The following is a 25,986-nucleotide window of genomic DNA, read 5'->3' as shown; positions in this document are numbered from 1 at the left end:
TGGGAGTAACGCAAAGACCTAAATAACAGCACGTTATTTGAAGATAAAGGTAACCGTATCCCGAAATAATATGAGAAGGCTATGCTAATTGAGGTTATTTATGCACATAGGAAGCTACAATGGTGGTACAGAGTTTTGTATATTACATAAACAGTTACATACAAATAAGGACGGACATGCATAGCTACAGAGGTAATGAGGGCCCTGTGCGTGAGCGCTTAGAATCGGCGTTAAACACGTAAAATAATGTCCATTCCTGCTTTTGGTAACATAACGTTATTTGCCCCGATTTAATGGAGCTCAATTTGGGCCTTTGTACTAATAACAATTGTAATCACTTCTCCAGTAGGGCATTAACTGGCAATTAAAGGGGAAGTCCTAATTAGTACAATAGTGAATAAGGACAGTGGCATGTTTAATATGTAGTAGATGAGGTTGAAAAAAAAAAAAAGGGTCTATCAAGTTCAACCTCTTAAACTTAGTTAGCATAAAACAAAAAAGAACTCGGGCGCTAACTCGTATAAAGGACTAAATCAGAAAGAACTAAATCAGAAACAAAAGAAAATAACACAATATTACCGTAACTACGAATCTAGCTGCCCTCCCCTTGCAAAAGGGAGAATGAGGGCTAGAATGTAGATCCCAGTCTGCTGCAACCCCAATAGGATCTAACCAAGACCCTTCGTACTGTACATACAGAAAAAAACACATAAAAAGGGGGAGCAAATGATTAGATAATGAATAATAATAAATATGAATATATATATGCAATCTCGACCAGTGGGGGTAGGGAAAATAGCACAAATATAGGATGTTACTACTCACACGGCCATGTGTAAGTAAATATACAACAGAAGGTATCTTTACTTGTCTGTCTTTACTTGTCTTTGCTTTTGATTTTTCTATGGAAATCCTAGTCCAGATGGTCCTCAGATCCTCCCAATGTCATATACACAATGTATAGGGAGCAAAAGATTAGACGAAATACTTTCGCAATATAGCAGGGGGATCAGCCAGGGGAGGTTTAGAGTGAAAAATGCTAGTAATATCCCAATACTCACACGGGCATGTGAAAGTACATACACAACGAGGGGTTTGTGTTCCTTTAAAGTGGATCCAGAGATCTCTATCCCTTCAGTAATGATATTCCTCCAGGTGCCAGACACAGCTCACACCCACGTGATCCCAATAAGATGTATATGAGATGTGTTCAATAGTGGAAAAAAGTGCATTTATTCACACATATATAACAACAAAACTCACATGTACAACAGCCCAAATCAGCAATACCACTGACTGTGTGCAATGCAGCATATAGGATCCTAGACGCCGCGTCCGGAATACAGGATCATGCAGGAGATCTTTGAACACAGCACACTCGGTCAGCTGCAGAGGCTTCAATGGGACAAACTTCCTTCAGTGTATGAGCAACATGTTTCGCCGATGCCACGGCTTTATCAGGCTCTGTGATCATTTGTGCTAGTTTCCCTACCCCCACTGGTCAAGATTGCACACACACATATATATATATATATATATATATATTCATATTTATTATTATTCATTATCTAATCCCTTGCTCCCGTTTTATGTGTTTTTTTCCAAACTTAGTCAGCGGACATATTCATCCTATATTTGTATTTGAAGTTTAGGTTAAATGTTGACAATTGGCACATTCAAACAAATTAGATAAGTATCAGTATTTTGAATAATTCTACTGTAACTTAACATTCCCATGGTGAAAAAACAAACAAACAAAAAAGCCACAGGCCTTTGCTCTGTCTTTTGTCCCTAATTATGGCGCCATCAAACAGTACCTTAAGCAGCTGATCAGCTTACATGTGGTGTTCCCGACGAGAAACGTTGCATATTACATGTTCACAAGATATAAATAAGTAAGATAGTTACTTTAAGGGTGATTACATCGTTGTAAATAAGTCAATTAGACTGATAAATTGTAAAGTAAAAAAAAAACACACACATTTTGATCATGGCATATTATTCTCAGTAATGCTTGGACATTGGGGGCAAATAGCAGTAGAACAAGGGTTGGCCTGGATATAAGACTAGGGCAGCTTTTTTCGTTCACAAGAATAATGAATTATATTAGTAATATAAATCCTTCAGGGAATAAATTGACTTGAAATTAAAGTAAAAAAAAAAAAGAAAAGAAAAGGCACAAGTGAAAGATTAATACACAAGAATCAGTCCTCGCGCTTGGGCAAATGTCACCATGAGACAACGCAGCAAAATCCTTTTAAATAGTCAATGCATCATGGCACCAATTAATGGCAACAATACTTTGACCAATGCAAGACCTTTACAATGCATATTGTAACGGCATAACAATTTGCACTAATGTTTGATTCTAAAGCAACTTAATATACAGAGTGAAAATTCAAAGTGCATTTATTGGTATATTAAAAGGAACACATTTAGTTTCAAATGATTTCTTCATGTTTATTTAAACGAAGGCGATCAAATAATTCTATCTACAATCACGTTGAATTACTTATGTTAACCATTGACAGACAAGAGCGCAGTCCAAACAGAATACATTTTGCAATATTTGCCAACAAAGAACGCAAGCTAGCAGTGCATTTTGGCTATAGTAAACTAGAACCTCACCTTATAACTTACTGAAGCTTAGAATATGCTGATTTTTCTTGTAAACACTTAGACTTAGGCACTAACCTCGTTTAAATGTGAGGTCACAGGGACAGGCCGGGTGGCATTAGACAGCTTTCAATACCATGGAAAAAGCCCCCTCATGGCACGGGATAACCTGAACTATGGGAGCCAAATACCCAGAATCCTAAAAGGGTAAGTTTCTCTGGCATTTAAATGTTCCAGTCCTGATAATACATGTGATTAAGGATAATTATAATGGTGCAGTCCCACTCAAAATGCCCAATTCAAAAAGTATAACAAAATAGTGCTTAATAAGTCATTTCTTAAGGGCTTATAAACAAAATGGAAATGTTGATGCAGTGAATCCTATCCTGCAGTGAGTTACACTATACTATACTGAGCTACAGTATACCAGCCAAAGAACATTACCGATGAGAAATCCTCAACCTTTGCTTCTGTTTAGCTGTAGAGATTCATTTGTTGGTTGAGTTCCCATTGTTTGTGGTAACTTCGGAAAACCGCCTGTGCCCCGTTACTGGTAGTGGCTTGGCGTGTGATGCCGTGTGGAACGTCATGTTGGTTTGGTTTCTCCTTTTAGTGAGCAAGTGACTCCTACTGTACTTTTTTTTATTTCATTACCATGCAACTTTAAAAACAATATTTTTGTAAGTTCTGTTAAAATTCTTTTAGACGGTTATTGTATTAAGCGCTTGTTTACGGGTGGACTCGCCCATTTCATTTGAGGCTCCACGTTGAGGTTTGCCGGACATGCCCTCCTTGAGTGAAAGGGTTCATTTATTGAAGTAATGTGTCTGTACACAGGTGTTATATAGGATATATATATATATATATATTTTTATAAATTTATTTAAATGAGAAACCTCACTATTCAAATGAATGTTACTGCATCAATAACTGTGCTTTATCCCACATATCCTAAAAATGAATAGGGGACAATGCCTCCTATTCAATATGCTGTGAAGCTTCCCAGAGTTGGAGCAGAGTTCAGTTTCTTTCAAATGAAGGGGAAAAAAAAAAATATCTGAGAAAGCTACCAAGCCCCCAGACAACGGGCCAAACAGAGACAGAAAACCCAAATATAAAACCAAATACAGAGTTAATCTATTCGCTGCTTAATGGAGTTAGCAACATATTGATCTGCAGTAAATGTCAGGTCACATAGATAAACATGAGCTAAAAAGCAACCTGATCACAATGCATGATAATGTGTGCTATATATCACACCAGCCCGAGTGAACATATTTATTTGCAACACTTATGAGGGTTATTCATTAAACTGCAATAGCGCCCATCGAGGATACCATCACACGCGAACTCCCATTAAAGGTCCATACGGTAGTGCACCAATCAGGTTTAATTAAAAAAACTCATATTAGTGCATCTCTTAAAATGCAAAGGAGATAGAAAAGCTAAAAATGTAAAAAGTACCAAAAGCACTTTTGGTGAAACAGGTGAAGCAATAAATTAAACAAAATAATAATAATACAGAATTCAGAGGAAACGTCTGGTCTTCCTCAAAACAATGAAAACATTTTTCCTCCCTTTCTTTCAATTTGAAATACAAGCATGTTGTGAAATGATTGACTGCTTCAAGGATTTAATCCATATTAGAGAAGAAAAACAAGATAGCCAAAGTTTAAAACAGTTCATCAAAATGATGACAAAATACATACATAATATAAATATATAAACACATTTACAGCGAATCTGTTTTATACTTATTGGGCAGAAGCCAGGAAATACTTTTTGATGTGTGGTACATAGAGCCATATATACGAAGCAGTGCTAAATCATAATTCCTTTGAATGGACCACGGGGTGCCTTACAGGTCAGCCCTGCTTGGTAAATATGGCCTATAACCTATTATGAATCAGGGCTGCTGGGAGTTGAACAAATCAGTGCTCCATTCAGCAAAGCTGAAAAGCCGCCTTTACAGTAGAAGTGTCTTGTACACAGAACTGACAGATACAGAGCACGCGGTTTGAACAAAACATAAAAATGAGACCATGTTATATAAGGTAATTAGGATTATCAGTGGCACCCCGGAGTGCAGGAACTATTTTTTGGATGGGGGTGCTGTACATACAAAATCCCTAACATACATACATTACCATCATGTAAGGGGACTGCAGCACCCCCCACACCCATAGTTCCAGACCGCATGGTGGCAATCTATACCATGTTTAATTACTTATATTTAGCCACACGGTCACATTTTTTGGTTATTTATTATATCATGTAAAGCAGACCATTTCCCGGGAACAACATAACAGTTTACAGGCAGTTTTTGTTTCGTTATAATTCTTTATTCAAGATATGTTTTTGACAATGAGCAAGAACATTGCAGGGCTTAGCATAGCCCTTATCAATAATACATGGTTTGTTCATCTGTTAAGGGCGGTGCTGAGCCCTGAATCTTCTTACTCATTGTCAAAAACATGGTCTTAAATACAAAGGCAAACAATGTGACTGCAGCTGGTGTTACCTACATCTACGTTTCTGTAAAAACAGTGACTTCTGAAAAACAAATGAATGAAATAAAAAAAATACTTAAAAAAATTGATACAAACCTGTGAAGTTATCTCATCCACTCATTTTGTTTATCATCTTATTGACCCACTAGTGTGTTGCAAGACTTTGCAGGATACTCTACTATAACCTCTGCTATAATAAATACATGTTTTCAGAGGGGAATATGCACTTAAAGCAGGTTGTATTGCTTGTTTCTTCTATGGTTATAGGAGTGAAGTGGGTCTCTGGAGCTGAACCCCATTTATTTCAGCTCTGAGGACCCCCTGCTTCCAGAGATATTTACCTTCGTAGGGATCTCTACAGCCAGGGAATTTCTGTGCCTAACATAATGGCGACATTTAAATGTCTTGCAGGCTGTGACGGAGGGGGCTGCCCCAGCCCCCCTCCCATACCCCAGCACCACTTTCCCAGACCCCAGCACCTCCCTCTCCCTGGACAGAGGCACCGGCTGGAAAGGAGTGAGGAAATACACAGGAGCTGCCAGGAGAAGCCCCACACAGAACCTGACGACTGAAACAATAAAACGCTGAGTCCTAGTGCTGAATGCAGCACCTAAGAATGTGAGTGGGAATCATTCCCAAGTTAGATGGGTGTTTGTTGTGCTCTTCTCATTTCTACAGTTTTTTCTTCTATTTCATGAGAGTTTGGGAGTACTCTTGAAGAAGCACTCCCCCTGATTTGGACTTTTAGGCTTTGTTTTAGCCTTGAACATTCAATTATCATTGGTAAATTGTTGTACATTTGAGCGCTGTTTGGATATTTGATGTATTTAATACCTCTCCCAGACTCCAGCATCTCCCACTCCCTGCGCAGGGGCCCGCTACAAGCCCCGCCCCCTACCCTAGAGCAGGGCTATGAGGTCAGCATGATACAGTCCCCTGATTGGGCCCTAGCAACAAGTCCCTGATTGGTGCAGCGAACTTCCATAGGCTTGAATGGAGCCAATTTCCTAAAAAGAGCTAGCTTAGCCTGTCAGTTGAGACTCACCGGGAGAAGACATTTTACATGCTGTGAGCTCTCTGTGGCACCATGCCAAAGACTTTATTCTTGCTTCCCCACGTGAAACTGACCCCTTGCAAGTGTCAAAAAGATTAACTCTGTCATTTATAATACCCTCCCCTTTAATTTACTGATGCTGACTGTGTGTATATTTTGTGTACTGCACTCCCTAGATTAAACCCTTGTTCAAATCGCTCCATTCTCATGACGGAGTGTTAGCCCACCTGGTTTGTGTAACTTGTGACCTGCGGTATATTGGGATATTTGCTCAGACGCTACCCACTAGTGAGTTCAGGGTAGGATTCCCAGGGTGTAGTCTGGGTCCGTGACCCCAGGCGTGCATGGCCAGTATCCCGGGCATAAGACCGTGGCTCTTGGGGGGGGGGGGGGGGTCCCTAGTTGCTCTGGGGGGTAGCTACCCTCCTAACAAAGTCAGGCTAGGATTCCCAGGGTGTAGCCTGGGTCAGTGTTCCCAGAATTGGGTGGGGGGTATCCTGGGTATAGGAGCGTGGCTCTTGTAGTGGGACCTCTACTTGTTCTGTGGGGTGATGCTACAGTCCTGGTAAAGTGAGGCTACAAATGGTAGTGGATGTTTTTGAGCACCTTTTTGCCCTTGCCCGAGCGAGATACCTCACAGTCATTAGGACCAAGGCACATGCCCAGTGGGCGGAGTCTGGGCAGACTCAGTATATGGGTGACCCGCTGTTATGTGTACCGACGGCCTGGCGCTATCAGACCTCTCCGTGATGACCGTCAGTCACACAGGCCAATAGGAAGCACAGACGTCATCTGTTGCAGTTTCCTATTGGCCCGTGTGACCTGGACATTTAAACTATGCAGCACCTACGAAGGTATCTCGGGAAGCAGGGGGTTCACGGAGCGGAAATTATTGGGGTTCGGCACTTGAGACCCACTGCTTCAATCCTATAACAAAGAGATATCAAGAAATGCAACCTGGGTTTAATAGGGGCAATTACTATTCTAGTAAAGACCAGTTCTTGTCTAAATTTTGTCAAGAGTATAGGAAAATATCAGATACAGTCTCCTTTATTTCTGGGATTTATAATAAAAAATAAAAAAAAAAAAGGGTGTTCCTGCTTCATTGGGCCATGGGACCAAGGCCGATTTGGAAGCCATTTAGATTTCCCAAATTGGCATCAATCTCGGCAACTGGGAGGTCCCCAGAGCTTAAAGCAGTGCAGGTCAGCTCCAAAGTCATCGCCCCCCCCCCCAACCCCCCTCCCAACATTAATCAATACGGAGAAAATAATACCTAAAAGGGGCAATTGGTTCTTTAAGTTTGCTATAACAGGGGCCCTTTGTATATTTGCATGTCATTGGCTTTAAACAATTGTGCGTGTGTGTACACACACGGTATATATATATATATTCATATGTACATAATGTGAATAGGGAGCCAATTTCAGACATATAAACACAGCTAAAGCAAAGAAGGCTGCAAATTATGGATTTTTACATACGAGATTATATATATATATATATATATATATATATATATATATATATATATATATATAAAAAGCTTTTCATGTGAAGTCCTTTTCCCTACACAGGATCTTCAGTTCATTCTAGAGACTGAACCTTGAACTTTAGCTTTCTGAACTTTTGCTGGGTGACTTTCAGCCTCCGTTTCACACTGTTCAGAGTGCTCAGGGCTTCATCAAGCCTCCTTTTCAGAGCCCGTGGACTGTCTGTGATACAATAATCGTGCTCCGCTGTCACACATTTTTCAACAGGCTCCTGCATTGTTATTATCTCATCGGAAGATGGTAGAGGTGGAGAGGGAGGCTGCTCCTTGATATCTTGCTGCTCCTTGGTATCTTGCTGCGCAGGAACAGGATTGTACAGCTTTCTATCCTGAAAAGGGACACATAGCACCAAGTGATGTATGCTGCACCATGCCCGATATCGCCGTTCCCTTTTTCCCATTCCCCGTTTGCTGGAAGTAACTTACTTGACAGAAGAAACATTGATTTTAAAAAAGGGGCAAAAAATAAATAAATATGGTGATATGGTGAATAGTAGAGGAAACACGTCAAGAAGGTAAAGTAGCAGAGTGTTTGGGGTTCTTAGGAAAAGAGGAGAGAGTACCTAAAGGCGAGAGACACGGTACAAAAACTATTCAAACAAGAATCATGGCTATGAAAATATAAAATGTCCAGGTCACAATGCTGAAAAGCTACTGGCTGCAAAAATATAAGTATTATAAAAACACTAGATATGTGCACTTTGTTATTATATTAGCCAAAACATGCAATTTTAGAAACATAAAAAAAAAACCACAACATTTTTTCAAACTGCAGAATTCTTGTAAACTCACATATGTACCTTAAAAGTAGCAACCCTTCCCCACCCCCCATTTATTAGGCATTTCATTTTTACAGAATCGAAAACAGGGGGTCCCATGGAGCTGAACAGCTCTATTACTAGCTCCGATAACCACACGGTTCCCGAGATATTCACCTTTTTAGGTACCCGTGAAGTGAACATAAAACCGAAGATGGCCGCCACATGCGTCCAATAGGAAGCCACAATGTCACGCACTGATCACATTGCCACTTCCTATTGGCCCGTGGAAGTGAGGCTTGGATGGCAGCCATATTGATTTCGCAAAATGAACTAGGAACACACCTGGCAAAACGTAAATAACTCAGGAACCAGGGCGGAGGATAAAAGGGAAGGAGTGGGTGAGTTCCTAAAAATAGAGCATCGCCATTCTGCTAAAACAAATACAAGGTATAAAAAAATAAATAAATAATAGTTGGGGGATTACTACATTAATTATGGTACCTGAAAAGTAAGCACCTTTTTAACAAATTTGATGAGATTTTTCTCTGAAGAAAAAATGTTTTTAGCAGTTACCTTTTTGTAAAACTGCCAAAATGAAATAGTGTAATATTTTGGGAACCAGGGGGTCCATGGAGGTCGAGGGAATGCAGTTCAGCTCAGGGGGACCCACCGTTCCTGAAATATTGCCTTTTTTATAATTTTGCTGGCATAGAGCAGGAAGTACAAATATGACCACAGAGTAACTCAATAGAAAGCTTTCGGTTGGTTTGCAGACCCAGCAGCCACGTTCTTAAACGTGGTGTATTTGGAAAAAAAAGAGCTTGGGGTGGTCTTCAAAAGGTCGGAGAAACACCACAGTTCGCGGAGCCGGAGCCCCTCACCCCTGCCTTTGCACAAAAGGTAAAACAGGGGGGAAAATGGCTAAGAGGGATTCCTGCTTTTAGTTTTACATATAAAGAAACCAGGTTGAATTTGTAATGGCGATCTAGATGAGGAGGAGAGATAAGATAATGTAAAAAACATGGAATGGAGTTGCAGCTACTCTGACCTGTGACCAATTTAGGGCACTCAGTCAAGAATGAGATATTGAAATTGATGGCAGTTCAATTTATTCCCATGTCTGCCGTTTAATAACTCTGTAGGTAAACTGCAGTGATGAAGAGGCTTTTCGGAAATGGACAGTACAACTTTGTAACCCTTGTAGTACAAGCTAATCAATGCATCAAAACTGCATTCACATCAATCTCTTTAGTAGATTTAATAAAAGCACTTAAATGGTCCAACCTATTCAGACTACACTCTGTGCTTCCGATAAGCAAATAGCACAAGAATACACCGGTACCTTTTTCATTCTTTCCGGAAATGTAAACATGGTTGGCACGGCATCTGTCCGGAGTCGGATAGTCTGACCAGTCCTATCAAAACAGAACTCCTCAAAATGATCTGAGCACAGCACGGCCTTTGAGGATGGCTTAAATATATCACGTCTCATGTTCGTCACCCATTTCTTCAAAACATCTGGTCGTCCGTGAGGAAACCTAAAAGCAGTTGCTTGTTGTAACGTTAATGATGTCTAATCTTTCCAACTCGGAAGAAATGCCATGGGACAAGTAAGTCATGAGAAGCAGTGCTGGGACAGCGGACAAATAATACTGCCTGCACCATAGACACCAGAAACATTCATTCACAGATCGGGGGATATAAAATCAATACTTCTGTGTTACCCACTCTCATACACGACAGATTGCACAATTTTTTCAAATAAGCAATACACAAGGGAAAAAAAGACAGCCTAACGTGGGCACTCAGTGTGGCTTCCTGGTTTTCTTCAATATTTTGAAATTCCCTTAAAATAATGCTTATCCGGGGTTAGCCTCACTCTAGCAGGCAAAAAAAAGCTGTGACATCATGAGATGACTTGCAGCTTCTGATTCGGTGACCCGCAGCCAATTTTGGGGGAGATTCACTAACGCGGGATGCAGGATATTGAACCCTCAGGGTGCGATACCCCACTTCAGCGCCTAGTGAATCCCACGGTTTGTTTTTCCTTGCAAGCCCTGGAAAAAGAAACATACCTTTATTTTTGTTGGGGGGTGTGGGGTACTGCTGCTTTTAAAGAATATTTATTATTAAAACTGGGCCCAGCACAATCACTTATCCTTGGGACCCCTTGAGTAAGCAAGAGCGAAAAAGCGAAAAGTTGCAGGTTCTTCCAGCAATTGCGACTGTGGGACTCTTCAATATTTTGGATGGGATTTCAATATATACGATTTGCCTACTTGTGACCTTAGCTGGTATTATACTATATTCTGATACTGTGTGCCTTTTGTGGAAGAGTGATTGTATCAGACCATGTTCTGTTTACATGTGTCTTTGAGGTATGATTTTGTTTCTTTTGAAAGTATCCACTGTGATAGTATACCTCTTTACAATTCAAATTTTGTTTGCGTGACACAATAAAAACCTTATACAGTAATAAATACTTTTCTTCCCCCTCGTAGTAATTATTCTTTATTTATGCATTTGTTTCTGGCATATTAGGTTACATGACCAAATATGCACTTGTGACCAACCCCAAATAAAAGTTGAACATGACAATTTATTATATAAAAATCGTTTAGTAAAAATGTGAAAATTCTCTTGGTCATGCATGTACAAACTACCTTGGCAGCAAAAAGTTCAAATAAGAAGTTTGGTCTCTTGTTCTGTTTAGGGGTCATTCTGTTTCATCTCCTCAAGTTGCTTTTGGTCACATCTATAGTACTTACCGATGAAATGACTTTCCACAGCCACGGGTCTGCCGGCTTCTGCAGTTAATGGCCGCACATGCGGGCATTGTAAAATGCCATACAAAGAGATCCTTTAAGGGGAAGAGAAAATAAATAAATAAAGATGAACATAAAAGAATCAGAATACAAGTTTTGTTATATATGGTGACAAAGGTGTGAATACGTACATACATACATACATACATACATACATAGCAGGCTGCATTGTTTTCGTTTGATGGCATATGTTGTGATACTATACCCCAAACTGCATAACAATAAAGCCTGCTACATCTGTATATAAAAAAAAAAGCGAGAGAGGGTAATGAGGTCCAAAGTAAAACACTATCTATATACAAACATAATAGGAGTGAGAGACTCATTACATTTGCAATTAATAATTTAAATCCGGTGAGTGCCTGGAGTATGGTGAGTATCTCCCATCATGCTTTATTACTAGTGCAACTGGGTTGGAGCCGGAAGAGATCAGTGTATCTCGAGAGCTCGCAAGAATAAAAGCATTTTGCTAGCCACAGAACGGTATAGTCTATTCATTTTTGAATATATATATATATATATATATATATATATATATATATATATATATATATATATATATATATATATAGTGGTTGACAAATCACCAAAAAATCTACTCGCCACACAGTACCAAACGTGTGCTGCTTGGGCCAATATTTACTCGCCCGGGGGTTAAATCCACTCGCCCGGGGCGACCAAATGTATAGGTTTGTCGAACACTGTATGTATGTATGTATGTATGTATGTATGTATGTATGTATGTATGTATGTATGTATATATATATATATATATATATATATATATATATATATATATATATATTGCATCAATGTTGATAGAACGGAGGTCATCTGGCTTTGAAAGATCATAAAAAGCACTTTTAGTCCTAAATTCTATTCTTGGTTCTAAATTCCCTTGGACTTTAGCGGTTCTTCTGGGACTGAAATTGTCTTATGGAAGAGTAGCGCTCAGTAAATATGGGCAATTAGTCCCTACCTATCTTTATATTTTGTTTCCCCATCAACGGGTTTATAACATCACTCTCTGTGTCTCTTCCACCTCAAAAAAAAATTCAATTTATTTTTTGACATTTTCAAATTTACACTTAAGAGTGAAGGGGTTGGGGATACAAAAGAAAAAAAGGGGGGGGGGGGAGGAAGACAGGGAGGACCAAGAGTCAGATAAGATTACATATTAACGAATGTGCCGAGAGAAGTTTCAGACCAGTTGTTTTTTTTATATCAAAATAGCATCACTATACAGCTTTCAATTACAGCAAGATTGTATTTACGGTCAGTGAAGAGCTGCCTATGTGATTTAGCCAGGGTTGGCAGACCCTCTGGAATTTTGCGCATGTGTCATTAAGAAAGCCCTTCATCTCCTTTCCACAAGTAAACCAGATTCTCTGTTTGATATTTGAGATGGACGATATTTTGTCCATATAAAGGCCATCTCACATCTAGTGGCTTTGTATATATATATATATCAGTGAACAACTTATTCTCCACTCCTGACAAAGTCCCCATAGGCCTACTGAGAAGGCAGGCCCATGGATCTGGCCTGATGGTTGTGCCCAAGATCCGCTGTGCCCATGACGCCACCCTTTTCCGGAAACCCAGGACTTTTGGGCAGGACCACCACATGTGTAAAAACGATGCATTCTCCCAGCAGCCCCTGGGGCATGTCGGGGAATAACACTTTATAAGCGTTTTCTTTAATAGATGTATTTATTGAGCATGTCGCTGCAGCCTCAAATATTTCTTCCCAGTCATCTTCCAAAGTTTCATTTAACTCCATTTCCCACTTTGCCGTGTATTTTAATAGACTACGGTGTGGATATAGATGAGAGATCAACTTTTTTTGGCCCTCCCCATCTAGACAAAGCCTCTCAAACCTTGTGAGAGAGACATTTAGATTTGTCTGTGAGAAAAATGCTCGTAGTTGTAAATAGTGAAATAACTCACTTCTGGGGATGTTTTTCTCTGTGGTGAAGTATTCAAACTGTCTGACTTTACGGTCGAGATTCTGACTCAAGTCTATTATTCTAGATAATCCTGCTACTGACCAATACATGAACGCATATTTGGATAGGCCTGTGGTGAATTCCGTGTTCCCCCACAGTGGCGTCATCAGGGACCCATTAGAAGTTAGTTTGTATTTGAAGTTCAGGGTCTCCCATAATTTTAGGGAGTGGACTATTCTCCACAGCAATTTTAAGCATCTCCTGATGTCATATCAATTATCAAAAGTGAAATGGTACAGCACATACACAATTTGAGCAGCACCAGGTTACAATCAGTGATGTAAAATGAACATGTCAATGGCAATGTGGAAATAAGCTACAAGTAATTGAGAGGCATTAACTTGTCTTGTGTAAAGCCTTTTCCCTGATTGGCTGCTAGGATTATGACATCATAAAGAATATATGCAAGCCCTCAAGCACAACTATCAAGTCACCCATATCAGATATTGGCCAGTATTTATAAAGCAGCCGGTGCCCTAAGACAACAACTGGAACACACATTACTGCCTTAAATGGCCTGCAATTTGTCTTTCAGGGTCGGGAAGGCGACTTAAGGCAAAAGACTGCTTCATAAATATGGTCCATTGCATTGCAAGAAAAACATTTTGTGTGCGTGTGAGCACGCGCATTTTAAGTGAAACTTCTGTCTTTTGTCACACAAATAGTATTTGTGATGGTGATGTTTTTAATTAAAAATCAAAACACAATTTCAATGACAAAACACAAAGAAGTGTGGCTAAGAACAGACGTACATGGCACACACCCCGTTTTAGCTTTTTGCACTAATATATTTATGCTAACTTTGAATTCCTCATGTGTGACTGGGTGTGGGTGTGTATATGACTGGGTGTGGGTGTGTGTATATGACTGGGTGTCGGTGTGTGTATATGACTGGGTGTGGGTGTGTGTATATGACTGGGTGTGGGTGTGTGTATATGACTGGGTGTGGGTGTGTATATGACTGGGTGTGGGTGTGTATATGACTGGGTGTGTATATGACTGGGTGTGGGTGTGTATATGACTGGGTGTGGGTGTGTATATGACTGGGTTTGGGTGTGTGCGCGTGCGACCTGGTGTGTGTGTGCGCGCGTGCGACCTGGTGTGTGTGTGTGCGCGCACGTGTGACCTGGTATGTGTGTGCGCGCGCGTGTGACCGCGCGCGTGACCTGGTGTGTGTGTGTGTGTGTGTGTGCGCGCGCGCGCGTGACTTGGTGTGAGTGCGCGCGCGCGTGACCTGGTGTGTGTGTGTGTGCGCGCGCGACCTGGTGTGTGTGTGTGCGCGCGCGACCTGGTGTGTGTGTGCGCGCGCGTGACATGTGTGTGTGTGTGCGCGCGTGACCTGGTGTGTGCGTGTGACTGGGTGTGCGGGCAACTAGGTGCGTGCGCCACTGGGTGCGTGTGTGCCCACACCAACGGGTTGCGTGTGCGCACCCCAAAGGGGTGCGTGTGTGTGAGCGCCCCTGGGTGCGCGCGTGTGTGTGTGCGTGTGACCTGGTGTGTGTGTGTGCGTGTGACCTGGTGTGTGTGTGTGCGTGTGACCTGGTGTGTGTGTGTGTGCGTGTGACCTGGTGTGTGTGTGTGCGTGCGACCGACATGTGTGTGTGCGCGCGTGTGATGTGTGTGTGCGCGTGACCTGGTGTGTGTGTGCGCGCGTGCGTGACATGTGTGTGTGTGTGCGCGCGTGACCTGGTGTGTGCGTGTGACTGGGTGTGCTTGTGACTGGGTGTGCGGGCAACTAGGTGCGGGCGCCACTGGGTGCGTGTGTGCCCACACCAACGGGTTGCGTGTGCGCACCCCAAAGGGGTGCGTGTGCGTGAGCGCCCCTGGGTGCGCGCGAGTGTGTGTGCGTGTGACCTGGTGTGTGTGTGTGTGCGTGTGACCTGGTGTGTGTGTGTGCGTGTGACCTGGTGTGTGTGTGTGCGTGCGACCTGGTGTGTGTGTGTGTGTGCGACCTGGTGTGTGTGTGTGTATGCATGTGACCTGGTGTGTGTGTGCGCGTGTGACCTGGTGTGTGTGTGCGCGTGTGACCTGGTGTGTGTGTGCGCGTGTGACCTGGTGTGTGTGTGCGCGTGTGACCTGGTGTGTGTGTGCGCGTGTGACCTGGTGTGTGTGTGCGCGTGTGACCTGGTGTGTGTGTGTGCGTGTGACCTGGTGTGTGTGTGACCTGGTGTGTGTGTGTGCACGTGGCCTGGTGTGTGCGTGTGACCTGGTGTGTGTGTGTGCGTGTGACCTGGTGTGTGTGTGTGACCTGGTGTGTGCGTGTGACCTGGTGTGTGCGTGTGACCTGGTGTGTGTGTGCGCGCGCACGCGTGAGCTGGTGTGTGTGTGCGTGCGCGTGACCTGGTGTGTGTGTGTGTGCACGTGACCTGGTGTGTGCGTGTGACAGGGTGTGCTTGTGACTGGGTGTGCGGGCAACTAGGTGCGTGCGCGCGCCACTGGGTGTATGTGTGCGCACACCAGGGGTGCGTGTGCGCCACTGGGTGCGCGCGAGTGTGTGTGCGTGTGACCTGGTGTGTGTGTATGCGTGTGACCTGGTGTGTGTGTGTGCGCGTGACCTGGTGTGTGTGTGTGCGCGATCTGGTGTGTGTGTGGGCATGTGACCTGGTGTGTGTGTGTGCGTGTGACCTGGTGTGTGTGTGTGCGTGTGACCTGGTGTGTGTGTGTGCGTGTGACCTGGTGTGTGTGTGTGTGTGCGTGTGACCAGGTGTGTGTGTGTGCGTGTGACCAGGTGTGTGTGTGTGTGTGCGCGTGTGACCTGGTGTGTGTGCGTGCGCGTGTGACCTGGTGTGTGTGCGTGTGCGTGTGACCTGGTGTGTGTGTGTGTGTGTGTGCGTGTGACCTGGTGTGTGTGTGTGCGTGTGACCTGGTGTGTGTGTGTGTGCGTGTGACCTGGTGTGTGCGTGTGACCTGGTGTGTGTGTGTGCGCGTGCGCGTGACCTGGTGTGTGTGCGCGCGCGCACGAGACCTGGTGTGCGTGTGTGCGCGTGTGACCTGGTGTGTGTGTGTGTGCGCGTGACCTGGTGTGTGTGTGTGTGTGTGCGCGCGCGCGTGACCTGGTGTGTGTGTGCGCGCGCGTGACCTGGTGTGTGTGTGTGCGCTCGTGACCTGGTGTGTGCGTGTGACTGGGTGTGCTTGTGACTGGGTGTGCGGGCAACTAAGTGCGTGTGCGTGTCACTGGGTGCATGTGTGCGCACACCAGCAGGGTGTGTGTGTGTGTGCGTGTGACCTGGTGTGTGTGTGTGCGTGTGACCTGGTGTGTGTGTGTGCGTGTGGCCTGGTGTGTGTGCGTGTGACCTGGTGTGTGCGTGTGCGTGTGACCTGGTGTGTGTGTGTGCGTGTGACCTGGTGTGTGTGTGTGCGTGTGACCTGGTGTGTGTGTGCACGTGTGACCTGGTGTGTGTGTGCGTGTGTGTGTGACCTGGTGTGTGTGTGTGTGTGCGTGTGACCTGGTGTGTGTGCGTGTGACCTGGTGTGTGTGCGCGTGTTACTGGGTGTGTGTATGTGTGTTACTGTGTGCGTGTGTCTTGGTGCGTGACTGGGTGCGCGCACATGCGACTGTGTGCGCGTGCGTGCAACTGGGTGTGTGCGACTGGGTGCGTGCGTACGCGCGTGTGACTAGCTGTGCGCGCCACTCGGTGCGTGTGGCCCACTGGGAGCGCGCAAGTGTGTGTGTGCGACTGGGTGCGCACGTGAGTGTGTGCGACTGGGTGCGCGCAAGTGCGTGTGCGACTGGGGGCACGCAAGTGTGACTGAGTGCGCGACTGTGGGTGCGACGCTGGGCGCGACCTTGGGTGTGGGTGTGACTGGGTGTGTGTGTCTGACTCTTGGGGGGGATTCACCAAGCAGTGAGCTTTTTTGCCCGATTGGGAGATTTGTAATCCCACGATAAAAAATGAAGCCAGACTAAGAAGTGAAGCGCATTTTGGTCCGTGCGGGCAAAAACATGCCCGATCGCGCGAGCTGTTTTTTTCCTCCTGCTATCATGCTTAAAAATCTAAAGCGCGATAGCTGACTGAAAAAAAAAGCATAATGCGAATCCATGAATGGCTCTTACAGGCGATCGTACATTAAGAATATTGATTTTGATCATAGTGTACATGAGCAGAGGGTCTCCTGAGCTGAACTGTATTGGTTTCAGCCTCGGGTACCCCCTACTTCATGAGGCCCCGTTATGGGGTCCCGGTATCCCCTGTGCTTTTAAAGCTCCCGCGTCACGTGACCGGAGGATTTAATTCCTGCAGGGGGATACCGTTACCCCATAACGGGGCCTGTATCTCATGAAGTAGGGGGTCCCCAAGGCTGAAACCAATGCGGTTCAACTCAGGAGACCCTCTGCTCATGTACACTATGATCAAAACACACATATCAATAAAAAATCATTAATTACCGTAGCGGCTAGCAACAGTCTGCGCAACCATGTGTTTTTAAGTATTACATTTGGGGTATTTTGCGTTTTTCTTATGGATGTTTTTTTAAGTATATTTGTATATGTTTTGACAATTTGTATTTTTGCACCTTGTCCTCAAATATCATTTTAATAGATTCCCAGTGTGCTGATCTGTTTATTTACTATTTTTTGTCAAGGGATCTCCCTTGGTAAATCTCATGTAGGAGATTTATGGAGTGCTCCTAAACTACCAGCTACAAGGTGATTCTTACACTTTGAAGCTTCACAGTTGGAGAGCCTGGGCCAGGGGCGTAGCTATAGCACAGGCAGCAAGGGCAAAGCCCGGGGGCCCGCACTCTTGGGGAGCCCACTGACAGGGGCGGAGAGCCGGGACATTTGGCCCAGCTGTGTAGCCGACCGACCACTGAAGTCGGAGTCCTCCTCCGGGCCCCTTAACAGCCACTTGCCAGCAGGCCTACTCCTGGCGGTGACTAAGGCCGAGTCCATGGTCCCTGCTGGCGCGCTGAGGCGCAGGGAAAGCGGGTGCTTTCCCTGGCCTTGCGGTTGCTTACCGCAAGCGCTCTCAGCAGCCGTCAGGGGGCGGTCCGGGGGCGGACGCGTCACTGGCCGGGGGCGGGCCAGTGACGTCACGGAGCGCTCACGTGACCGGCCTGTCTCGTCGGCAAGCGGGGGAATTTTAAACTCCCCCAAGACCTGCGCTTCCGCAAGCACGCGGAAGCGCAGGTGAGCCCCTACTAAAGCCGCTCTAATTGCGGCTGTAGGGGCTCAGTGCTGAGCAGGAGCGCGCGTCAGCACGCTTCTGCAAGCACGCAGCAAACATGTCCGGGCCTTAGGCTGCAACCAGGCAGGGAGCGGGCACGCTGGCGCTCATGCGCGGTGATGTCACCCTCCCTGCTCGGCCGGGAGATTTGTGGCCGGCTAGGTGCGCGCGCGGGGGCGATTAGGGTGGCGCGGCCATGATGTCACGGAGCTGGTTGGCCCTCATTGGGCAAACCGCTCACGTGACGCGCTTACAGACGACAAATTCAAATTTGCTTGCTCTGCAAGCAGCTAAGCGCCGAGCAGGAGCAGGCTCTTGCTCACGCTGGCCACACACATTGCTTCAATGTGTTTCATAGCGGCCAGCATGAGTGCGCCCGCCCGCTCAGTGCCACCCTGGCCGAGGCTTTATAGCTTCAGTCAGTGCTCACAGCACAACATTAAAGCTGGATTGGGAGCTGGGAGCTGCGAGGGGGAGGGAGGGGGGGGGGTTGGGTGTTGCAGAGAGAGCAGGCTGCAGAGGCTGGGGGTGGAACTGAGGCAGAGAGATGCAGAGCTCTGCCCGGTCCTGCGACATTAGGGGGAGGAGTTACTATGTGCTGCTGTGGGAAGGTATGCTGTGTGTATTTGTGTGTCAATTTGCTGGGTGTGTTTGGGTCTGTCAGTGCTGTGTGTAAATTTATCAGTTACAGTTTGCTCTGTCAGTGTACTGTGTGTGCCTCAGTGTCTGTAAGAGTGCTGGGGGGGGGGGGGATGCGCAGTTGGTGAAACTTGCCCCGGTGCAAATATACCAAGTTACTCCCCCTGTTTATGCATATTTACATTATCAGACGCCTCAACAGCAGCTCAGTCAGACCTCTACTCCTCAGACGCACAGTCAGAGCTCATCCTCAGGGGTCTATTGCACTATGCATGTGTGGAGGGGTTATTTTTAGTGCTGGGGGTTTATTGTAGTGTGTGTGTGTGTGTGTGTGTGTGTGTGGTATTGTAGAGTGCGTGGGGGGGGGGGGGGTTATTGCAATGTGTGTGTGTGTGTGGGGGGGGGAGGAGGAGGACGTTATTGTAGTGTGCGTGTAGGTGGTTATTCTAACTTGTGTATTGTGGGGGGTTACTGTATTGCAGGGGGGGGAGGGGATTGTATGTGTGTGTGTGGCCAGGTGGGAGGGGGAAATGAATGTGAGGAGAGGATTGAGTGTGGGTGGGGGGTTCTGAGTGATAGTGGAAGGGAGAGTGTGCGAGAGGAAAAAGGGGGAATAGAGGGAGGGGATAGAGAAATACATGAGGTGTAAAAGAGGGGGGCTCGCAGGGCCACCAACAAGTGCGGGGAGGGGGGGGGGGACACACCTGAATCTACAGAATATATTCACTTATAATGGGGCCCTGAGAAAAATGTTGCCTGGGGGCCAGCGCATTTCTATCTATGCCACTGGCGTGGGCCCGATTGTTCCTTACCTTCCACATTTAATTATATTAGTTTAATAATCAATTTAATTATATTAGTTTAATAATCAGGTGGGTAAGGTGCCAATTACCCCAGGGTATACATACTTCCGAATGCGAGGGGGGAGGGGAATGAAACAGATAATGAACTAAATGTAATAGAGGAGGATACAAGGTGGTATGGAGGTAGAATGGGGGCAAGTGCGAGTTTGACGAGCAGTGAGACACCCATAGTAGATAAAGATAATACTAGAAAACTTCTAAAGACTAAACCAAGTGGGCGCAGAAAGGAAGGAGCAGATAAGATAATAGTACAGGCTGAAAAAAAACTTAAATGCATGCTTGCTAATGCAAGAAGCCTGACAGATAAAATGGGGGAGCTTGAATTAATAGCTACAAGGGAGCAGTATGATATCATAGGCATTACTGAAACATGGTGGGATGAAACTCATGACTGGACAGTTAATTTAGAGGGTTATTCTCTTTTTCGGAAGGATCAAACAAATAGAAGGGGAGGTGGAGTATGTCTATATGTTAAACCAGATCTAAAACCCATTATAAGGGATGATGTCTATGAAGGGAATGATGAAAATGTAGAGACCTTGTGGATAGAAATTAGCAGTGGAGGTAAAAGTATAAAGAAAATGTTTGTGGGAATATGCTATAAACCACCAAATATCTGTGAGATTGAGGAAGCTAAAATACATTTGCAAATGGAGAAGGCATCAAAACTGGGTCATGTTTGCATAATGGGGGATTTTAATTATCCAGACATAGACTGGGGTAATGAGATTAGCGTTACAACAAAAGGAAACAGGTTTTTGGGGGTGCTTAAAGATAATTATATGACCCAAATTATTGAGGAACCAACCAGGAGAGGGGCAGTTCTGGATTTTGTCATATCAAACAATGTAGAAGTAATAACAAATATTCAAGTACTGGAACATTTGGGTAACAGTGATCATAACATGGTCTCATTTGAAATAAATTATCAAAAAACAGATTACTTGGGTTCAACAAAGACTTTAAACGTTAGAAAGGCAGATTTTAATAAACTGAGGTCTAATCTAGTAGTAATACAATGGGATGATGTTTTTGCAGGGAAAAATGTAGAAGATAAATGGGCAGTCTTTAAAACATTGTTAGAAAAGCACACTTATCAGTGTATACCCTTGAGTAATAGGTATAAAAGAAATAAGTCAAAACCAATGTGGCTAAATAAACAGGTAGGGGAGGAAATGGACAAGAAGAGGAAGGCGTTTAGATTCTTTCAGTCAGAAGGGACAGAGACATCGTATCAGAATTATAATGAATGTAACAAAAATTGCAAAAGGGCAATTAAATTAGCAAAAATGGATAATGAAAAAAGGATTGCAATAGAAAGTAAGGTCAACCCTAAAAAGTTCTTTAAGTACCTTAATAACAAAAAAATGAGAAAAGAAAATATAGGACCCTTTCAGTGTGTGAAGGGTAGGCAGATTATTGGAGATAAGGAAAAAGCAGAGGTATTAAACAAATTCCTTGCCTCTGTGTTTACCAGGGAAGAATCAAGTTCAATAGTAGCGCCACAGGAGGAAGCCACAACCTCCATATTAATGACCAATTGGTTAACTGAGGAAGAAGTTCATAAGCGACTTGAAAAAATTAAAGTAAATAAGGCACCTGGCCCCGGTGGCATACATCCAAGAGTTCTCAAGGAGTTAAGCTCAGTAATAGCAAAACCATTATATTTAATATTCAAGGACTCCATTTCCACAGGCTCAGTACCACAAGATTGGCGTAAAGCAGATGTGGTGTCTATATTTAAAAAGGGAGCTAGATCACAACCGGGGAATTACAGACCTGCACGCCTGACTTCAATAGTAGGGAAACTACTTGAAGGTTTAATACGGGATAATATTCAGGAATACCTAATGGAAAACAAAATTATTAATAATAGTCAGCATGGATTTATGAAGGATAGATCTTGCGAAACTAACCTTATTTGTTTCTTTGAGGAGGTAAGTAGGAATTTAGACCAGGGTAATGCAGTTGATGTGGTCTACTTGGATTTTGCAAAGGCTTTTGATACGGTTTCACACAAGAGGTTGGTGTACAAAATAAAGAAAATTGGACTCAGTAATAATATATGCACCTGGATTGAAAACTGGTTAAAGGACAGACAACAGAGGGTTGTCATAAATGGAACTTTTTCAGGTTGGGCTAAAGTCGTGAGTGGAGTACCTCAAGGATCGGTACTGGGACCCCTGCTTTTTAACTTGTTTATTAATGACCTTGAGGTTGGGATCGAAAGCAAAGTCTCCATCTTTGCTGATGATACTAAATTGTTTAAGGTAATAGAATCAGAGAAGGATGTAATTTCTCTTCAGAAGGACTAGGAGAGACTGGAAACGTGGGCAGGTAAATGGGAGATGAGGTTTAATACAGATAAATGTAAGGTTATGCATTTGGGATACAAGAATAAAAAGGCGATTTACAAATTAAATGGAGATATATTGGGGGAATCCTTGATGGAGAAGGATTTAGGAGTGCTTGTAGACAGCAGGCTTAGCAATAGTGCCCAATGTCATGCAGTAGCTGCAAAGGCAAACAAGATCTTATCTTGCATCAAACGGGCAATGGATGGAAGGGAAGTAAACATAATTATGCCCCTTTACAAAGCATTAGTAAGACCACACCTTGAATATGGAGTACAATTTTGGGCACCAATCCTAAGAAAAGACATTATGGAACTAGAGAGAGTGCAGAGAAGAGCCACCAAATTAATAAAGGGGATGGACATACTAACTTATGAGGAGAGGCTAGCTAAATTAGATTTATTTACATTAGAAAAGAGGCGTCTAAGAGGGGATATGATAACTATATACAAATATATTCAGGGACAATACAAGGAGCTTTCAAAAGAACTATTCATCCCACGGGCAGTACAAAGGACTCGGGGCCATCCCTTCAGGTTGGAGGAAAGGAAATTTCACCAGCAACAAAGGAAAGGGTTCTTTACAGTAAGGGCAGTTAAAATGTGGAATTCATTACCCATGGAGACTGTGATGGCAGATACAATAGATTTGTTCAAAAAAAGGTTGGGCATCTTTGTAGATGGGAAAGGTATACAGGGATATACCAAATAAGTATACATGGGAAGGATGTTGATCCAGGGATTAATTCGATTGCCAATTCTTGGAGTCAGGAAGGAATTAATTTTTCCCCTTAATGGGGTTTTTTGTTTGCCTTCCTCTGGATCAATAAGTAAGTATAGATACAGAATAAAGTATCTGTTGTCTAAATATAGCATAGGTTGAACTTGATGGACGTACGTCTTTTTTCAACCTCATCTACTATGTAACTATGTAACTATATGTAACTATGAGACCCAAAGATGAAGCGAGATTAGCACTCGCAAAAAGCATAGGGTCGTCATAGTAATGGTATGCCTAAAAGCAACACTTCCTCTGACGTCACGAAGCCACGACCTGGGACACTCAAGTGGTAGCCCCTATTGATGTACACGCCAGCAAGAGAACTACAGGAGAACCCAGGAAGGCTGACCATCCGTGGACTTGAGTGTCTGGAGATGCAACCAACGTACTCATACCTTGATGATCAATTTAAAAAAGGCTAGTTTGTGAGTTTAACAATATAGATTTTTACATTTTAATTGTATTTAATAAAACGTATAGTGCCACGTGGAAGTGTGTTTGTGATTGCTTTTACAGAGAACACACACACACTATATATATAATGTGAAAGAATAAAATGCACTCACCTGTAAAACCTCTCTTTACATTCTTTTCTGTGCTGTCCAAAAATCATTCATATTTCCCTTTCTCCAGCTAGTTTTGTCACCACGTAATACAAGTATTTGTCAGATTTCAGGATGCTGCAAAATGTGTTGTCCGTGTATCTACTCCACAGCCTACAAATAGTCAAAGAGCTCCTGCATTAAACTATGAAAGATCATGAGTATGATACCATCTGTTAAAACAAGGAGAATAATGTGATTTTCAAGGGTAAAGGAACAAGTAAACATGCATTTAAATACAGATGTGCAAAACATTTATATACATTCATGCGAGTACATTTATAATTGTGTGTTATTTTAGCCATTGGTAGCTGGCAAAAGTTTTTGAATAAACTTTTTTTGTTCCACAAATTTCATGAACATTTAAACTAACTTTTGTGAATGAAACTGGAACAGATTTGCGCATCTCTGCAATTTAACAATATGTTTAAGTGTGCAAAAATAACTAATGTTGCGGTGTATCTAAATAAGATACAATTTTTTATTTCTTCTCTACAAGGATGAAGATTTCTATTTGCTAATAACGTAATTTAAAAACTGACCGGCTCTGTAATTAATTCTGCTGACTAGGGACCGATTTCCAAAAAGTTAATCTTACTCTTCTTGAGCATTGTTGGTTTGCTTATGATTACAGGTAAATGTGATCAAAACTAACATAGGCTTCTAGAGTTAGAAACAAATAATCCTAAATAAACTGAACCAGGACGCAATAATATGGAGTATAAAACACATTTGTTCCAACATTAACCCCTTCGGTTCCAAATGTGTCTGCAACAAACTGTGCAAAAAAATGCAGCCATGACACTGCAGGGCTTAGAATATCTTTGGTGGCAGCCGTCATACACTGACTAACCCTGGTACATTGTGTAACCTTTTGGAAAACGCAAAAGGTCTCTGAGCTGGGACCAAACTAAACTAATAGCAGTGATATGTTTAATAGGATAAAAGTGGGCGATTGATAGCGTTCCATGACAACATTTAATTATTGTCAAACGCTTTGTAAAAAAAGTTTAATCTGACAATTTTTTTTAAATTATTACTTAAAAGTTTAGACATCAAGGCCATATTTACAAAGTTGTGTTGTTCTTCCATAGGACACGTGGCAGCTCATGAGTGGGCTACAAGGCATCTTCCACCACTGAGAGTTGTTGAATGAAATAGCACAGCTTTGTAAATTACAGGCCAAAGGGAGCATTCATAAATCTGACCATGTTATCACTGGGATGGACAGTCACCATCCCCTAATTCAGAGTCTCCACTGTAACTATGTTCTGTTTAAAAATACTTATATCTGTTTTTATTGTTTTAAAACGGTCAATCATCTAGTTATAACCCATCAGACCTACCACTGCCAATTGGTCAACTTGTCCTATGTGGGACATCATCTTTAATAGACCTCTGTGGTGCTTCAATGAACTCATGACAATGTATAATAAGTTAAAGGAATGCAATCGATTCCTTGAACATAAATAACCATGAAGTGACAGTCTTAAAAATCACAATGGAATTAGAACACGGAACAACGGCTACGCAACACTAGGATGTGAAAAAATCTACACCCCTACCTAACTGATAAGATACTATATAACTACCTATATAATTGTTTGTTCTTGTATAGCACTGCTAGTTTTTCGGAGCACTTTACAGAGACATTTTGCAGGCACAGTCCCCCCCATAGAGTTTATAATCTGTTTGTGGTGCCTGAGGCACAGGGAGATAAAGTAACTTGCCCAAGGTCACAAAGAGGCAACACAGGGAATTTAAGCAGGTTCCCCTGCTTCAAACTCAGTGCCTACTCCTTCTTCCAATACATATACACACACATCAATACAGAAACAGACATATTCACGTGACTGATGTATTGGCAAACATATAATATGTATGCATAGTGTGTGTGTGTGTGTGTGTGTGTGATTATATATATATATATATATATATATATATATATATATATATATATATATATATCTCACACACACATTTTGTAAAGGACAGTGGAAGACATACATTATGTATTACATTAGCATTAGTTGTACATATCGTCTTCCCCTTCCACCAGACTTATCAGTCCCACATACCTATGACACCCCAGCTGTGTGTCTCGCTCCCGCACAGGCCTCCCCAGGTCGCTGTCCGGGATGCTGCTGCCTATCACGGACAAGTATTGGGGGTCCCCGCAGCGGGATCTGGGTGTAGCAAAATGGCGACCGCCACCGAATACACCGAGCCGGGGAGGTGGAGGCTGCGTGATTGCGT

The 25,986-nt window shown here is 43.4% G+C and overlaps 1 protein-coding gene across 2 annotated transcripts; it reads right to left on the bottom strand.

The window, feature by feature from the left end:
• Positions 1 to 4,232: 4,232 nt before the first annotated feature.
• On the bottom strand, positions 4,233 to 25,975 carry LOC142496167 (THAP domain-containing protein 1-like). 2 transcript variants are annotated; one of them, XM_075602648.1, is made up of 5 exons: positions 25,809 to 25,975; positions 23,695 to 23,903; positions 11,262 to 11,353; positions 9,836 to 10,031; positions 4,233 to 8,061 (listed from the first exon to the last, which is right to left on the bottom strand). In XM_075602648.1, the coding sequence occupies exons 3-5, from the start codon at positions 11,327 to 11,329 to the stop codon at positions 7,768 to 7,770; spliced, it is 558 nt and encodes a 185-aa protein (XP_075458763.1). In that variant the 5' UTR covers positions 11,330 to 11,353; positions 23,695 to 23,903; positions 25,809 to 25,975; the 3' UTR covers positions 4,233 to 7,767. The 2 variants fall into 2 exon arrangements, with proteins under 2 accessions (XP_075458763.1, XP_075458771.1); XM_075602656.1 differs by having other exon boundaries at positions 23,695 to 23,844.
• Positions 25,976 to 25,986: the final 11 nt, after the last annotated feature.

Source organism: Ascaphus truei, chromosome 1 (genome assembly GCF_040206685.1).
Source record: "Ascaphus truei isolate aAscTru1 chromosome 1, aAscTru1.hap1, whole genome shotgun sequence".
In the NCBI taxonomy this organism is placed as follows: Eukaryota; Metazoa; Chordata; class Amphibia; order Anura; family Ascaphidae; genus Ascaphus; species Ascaphus truei.
Note: the sequence above shows the minus strand (reverse complement) of the source record. Positions and strands in the feature narration are given on the sequence as shown.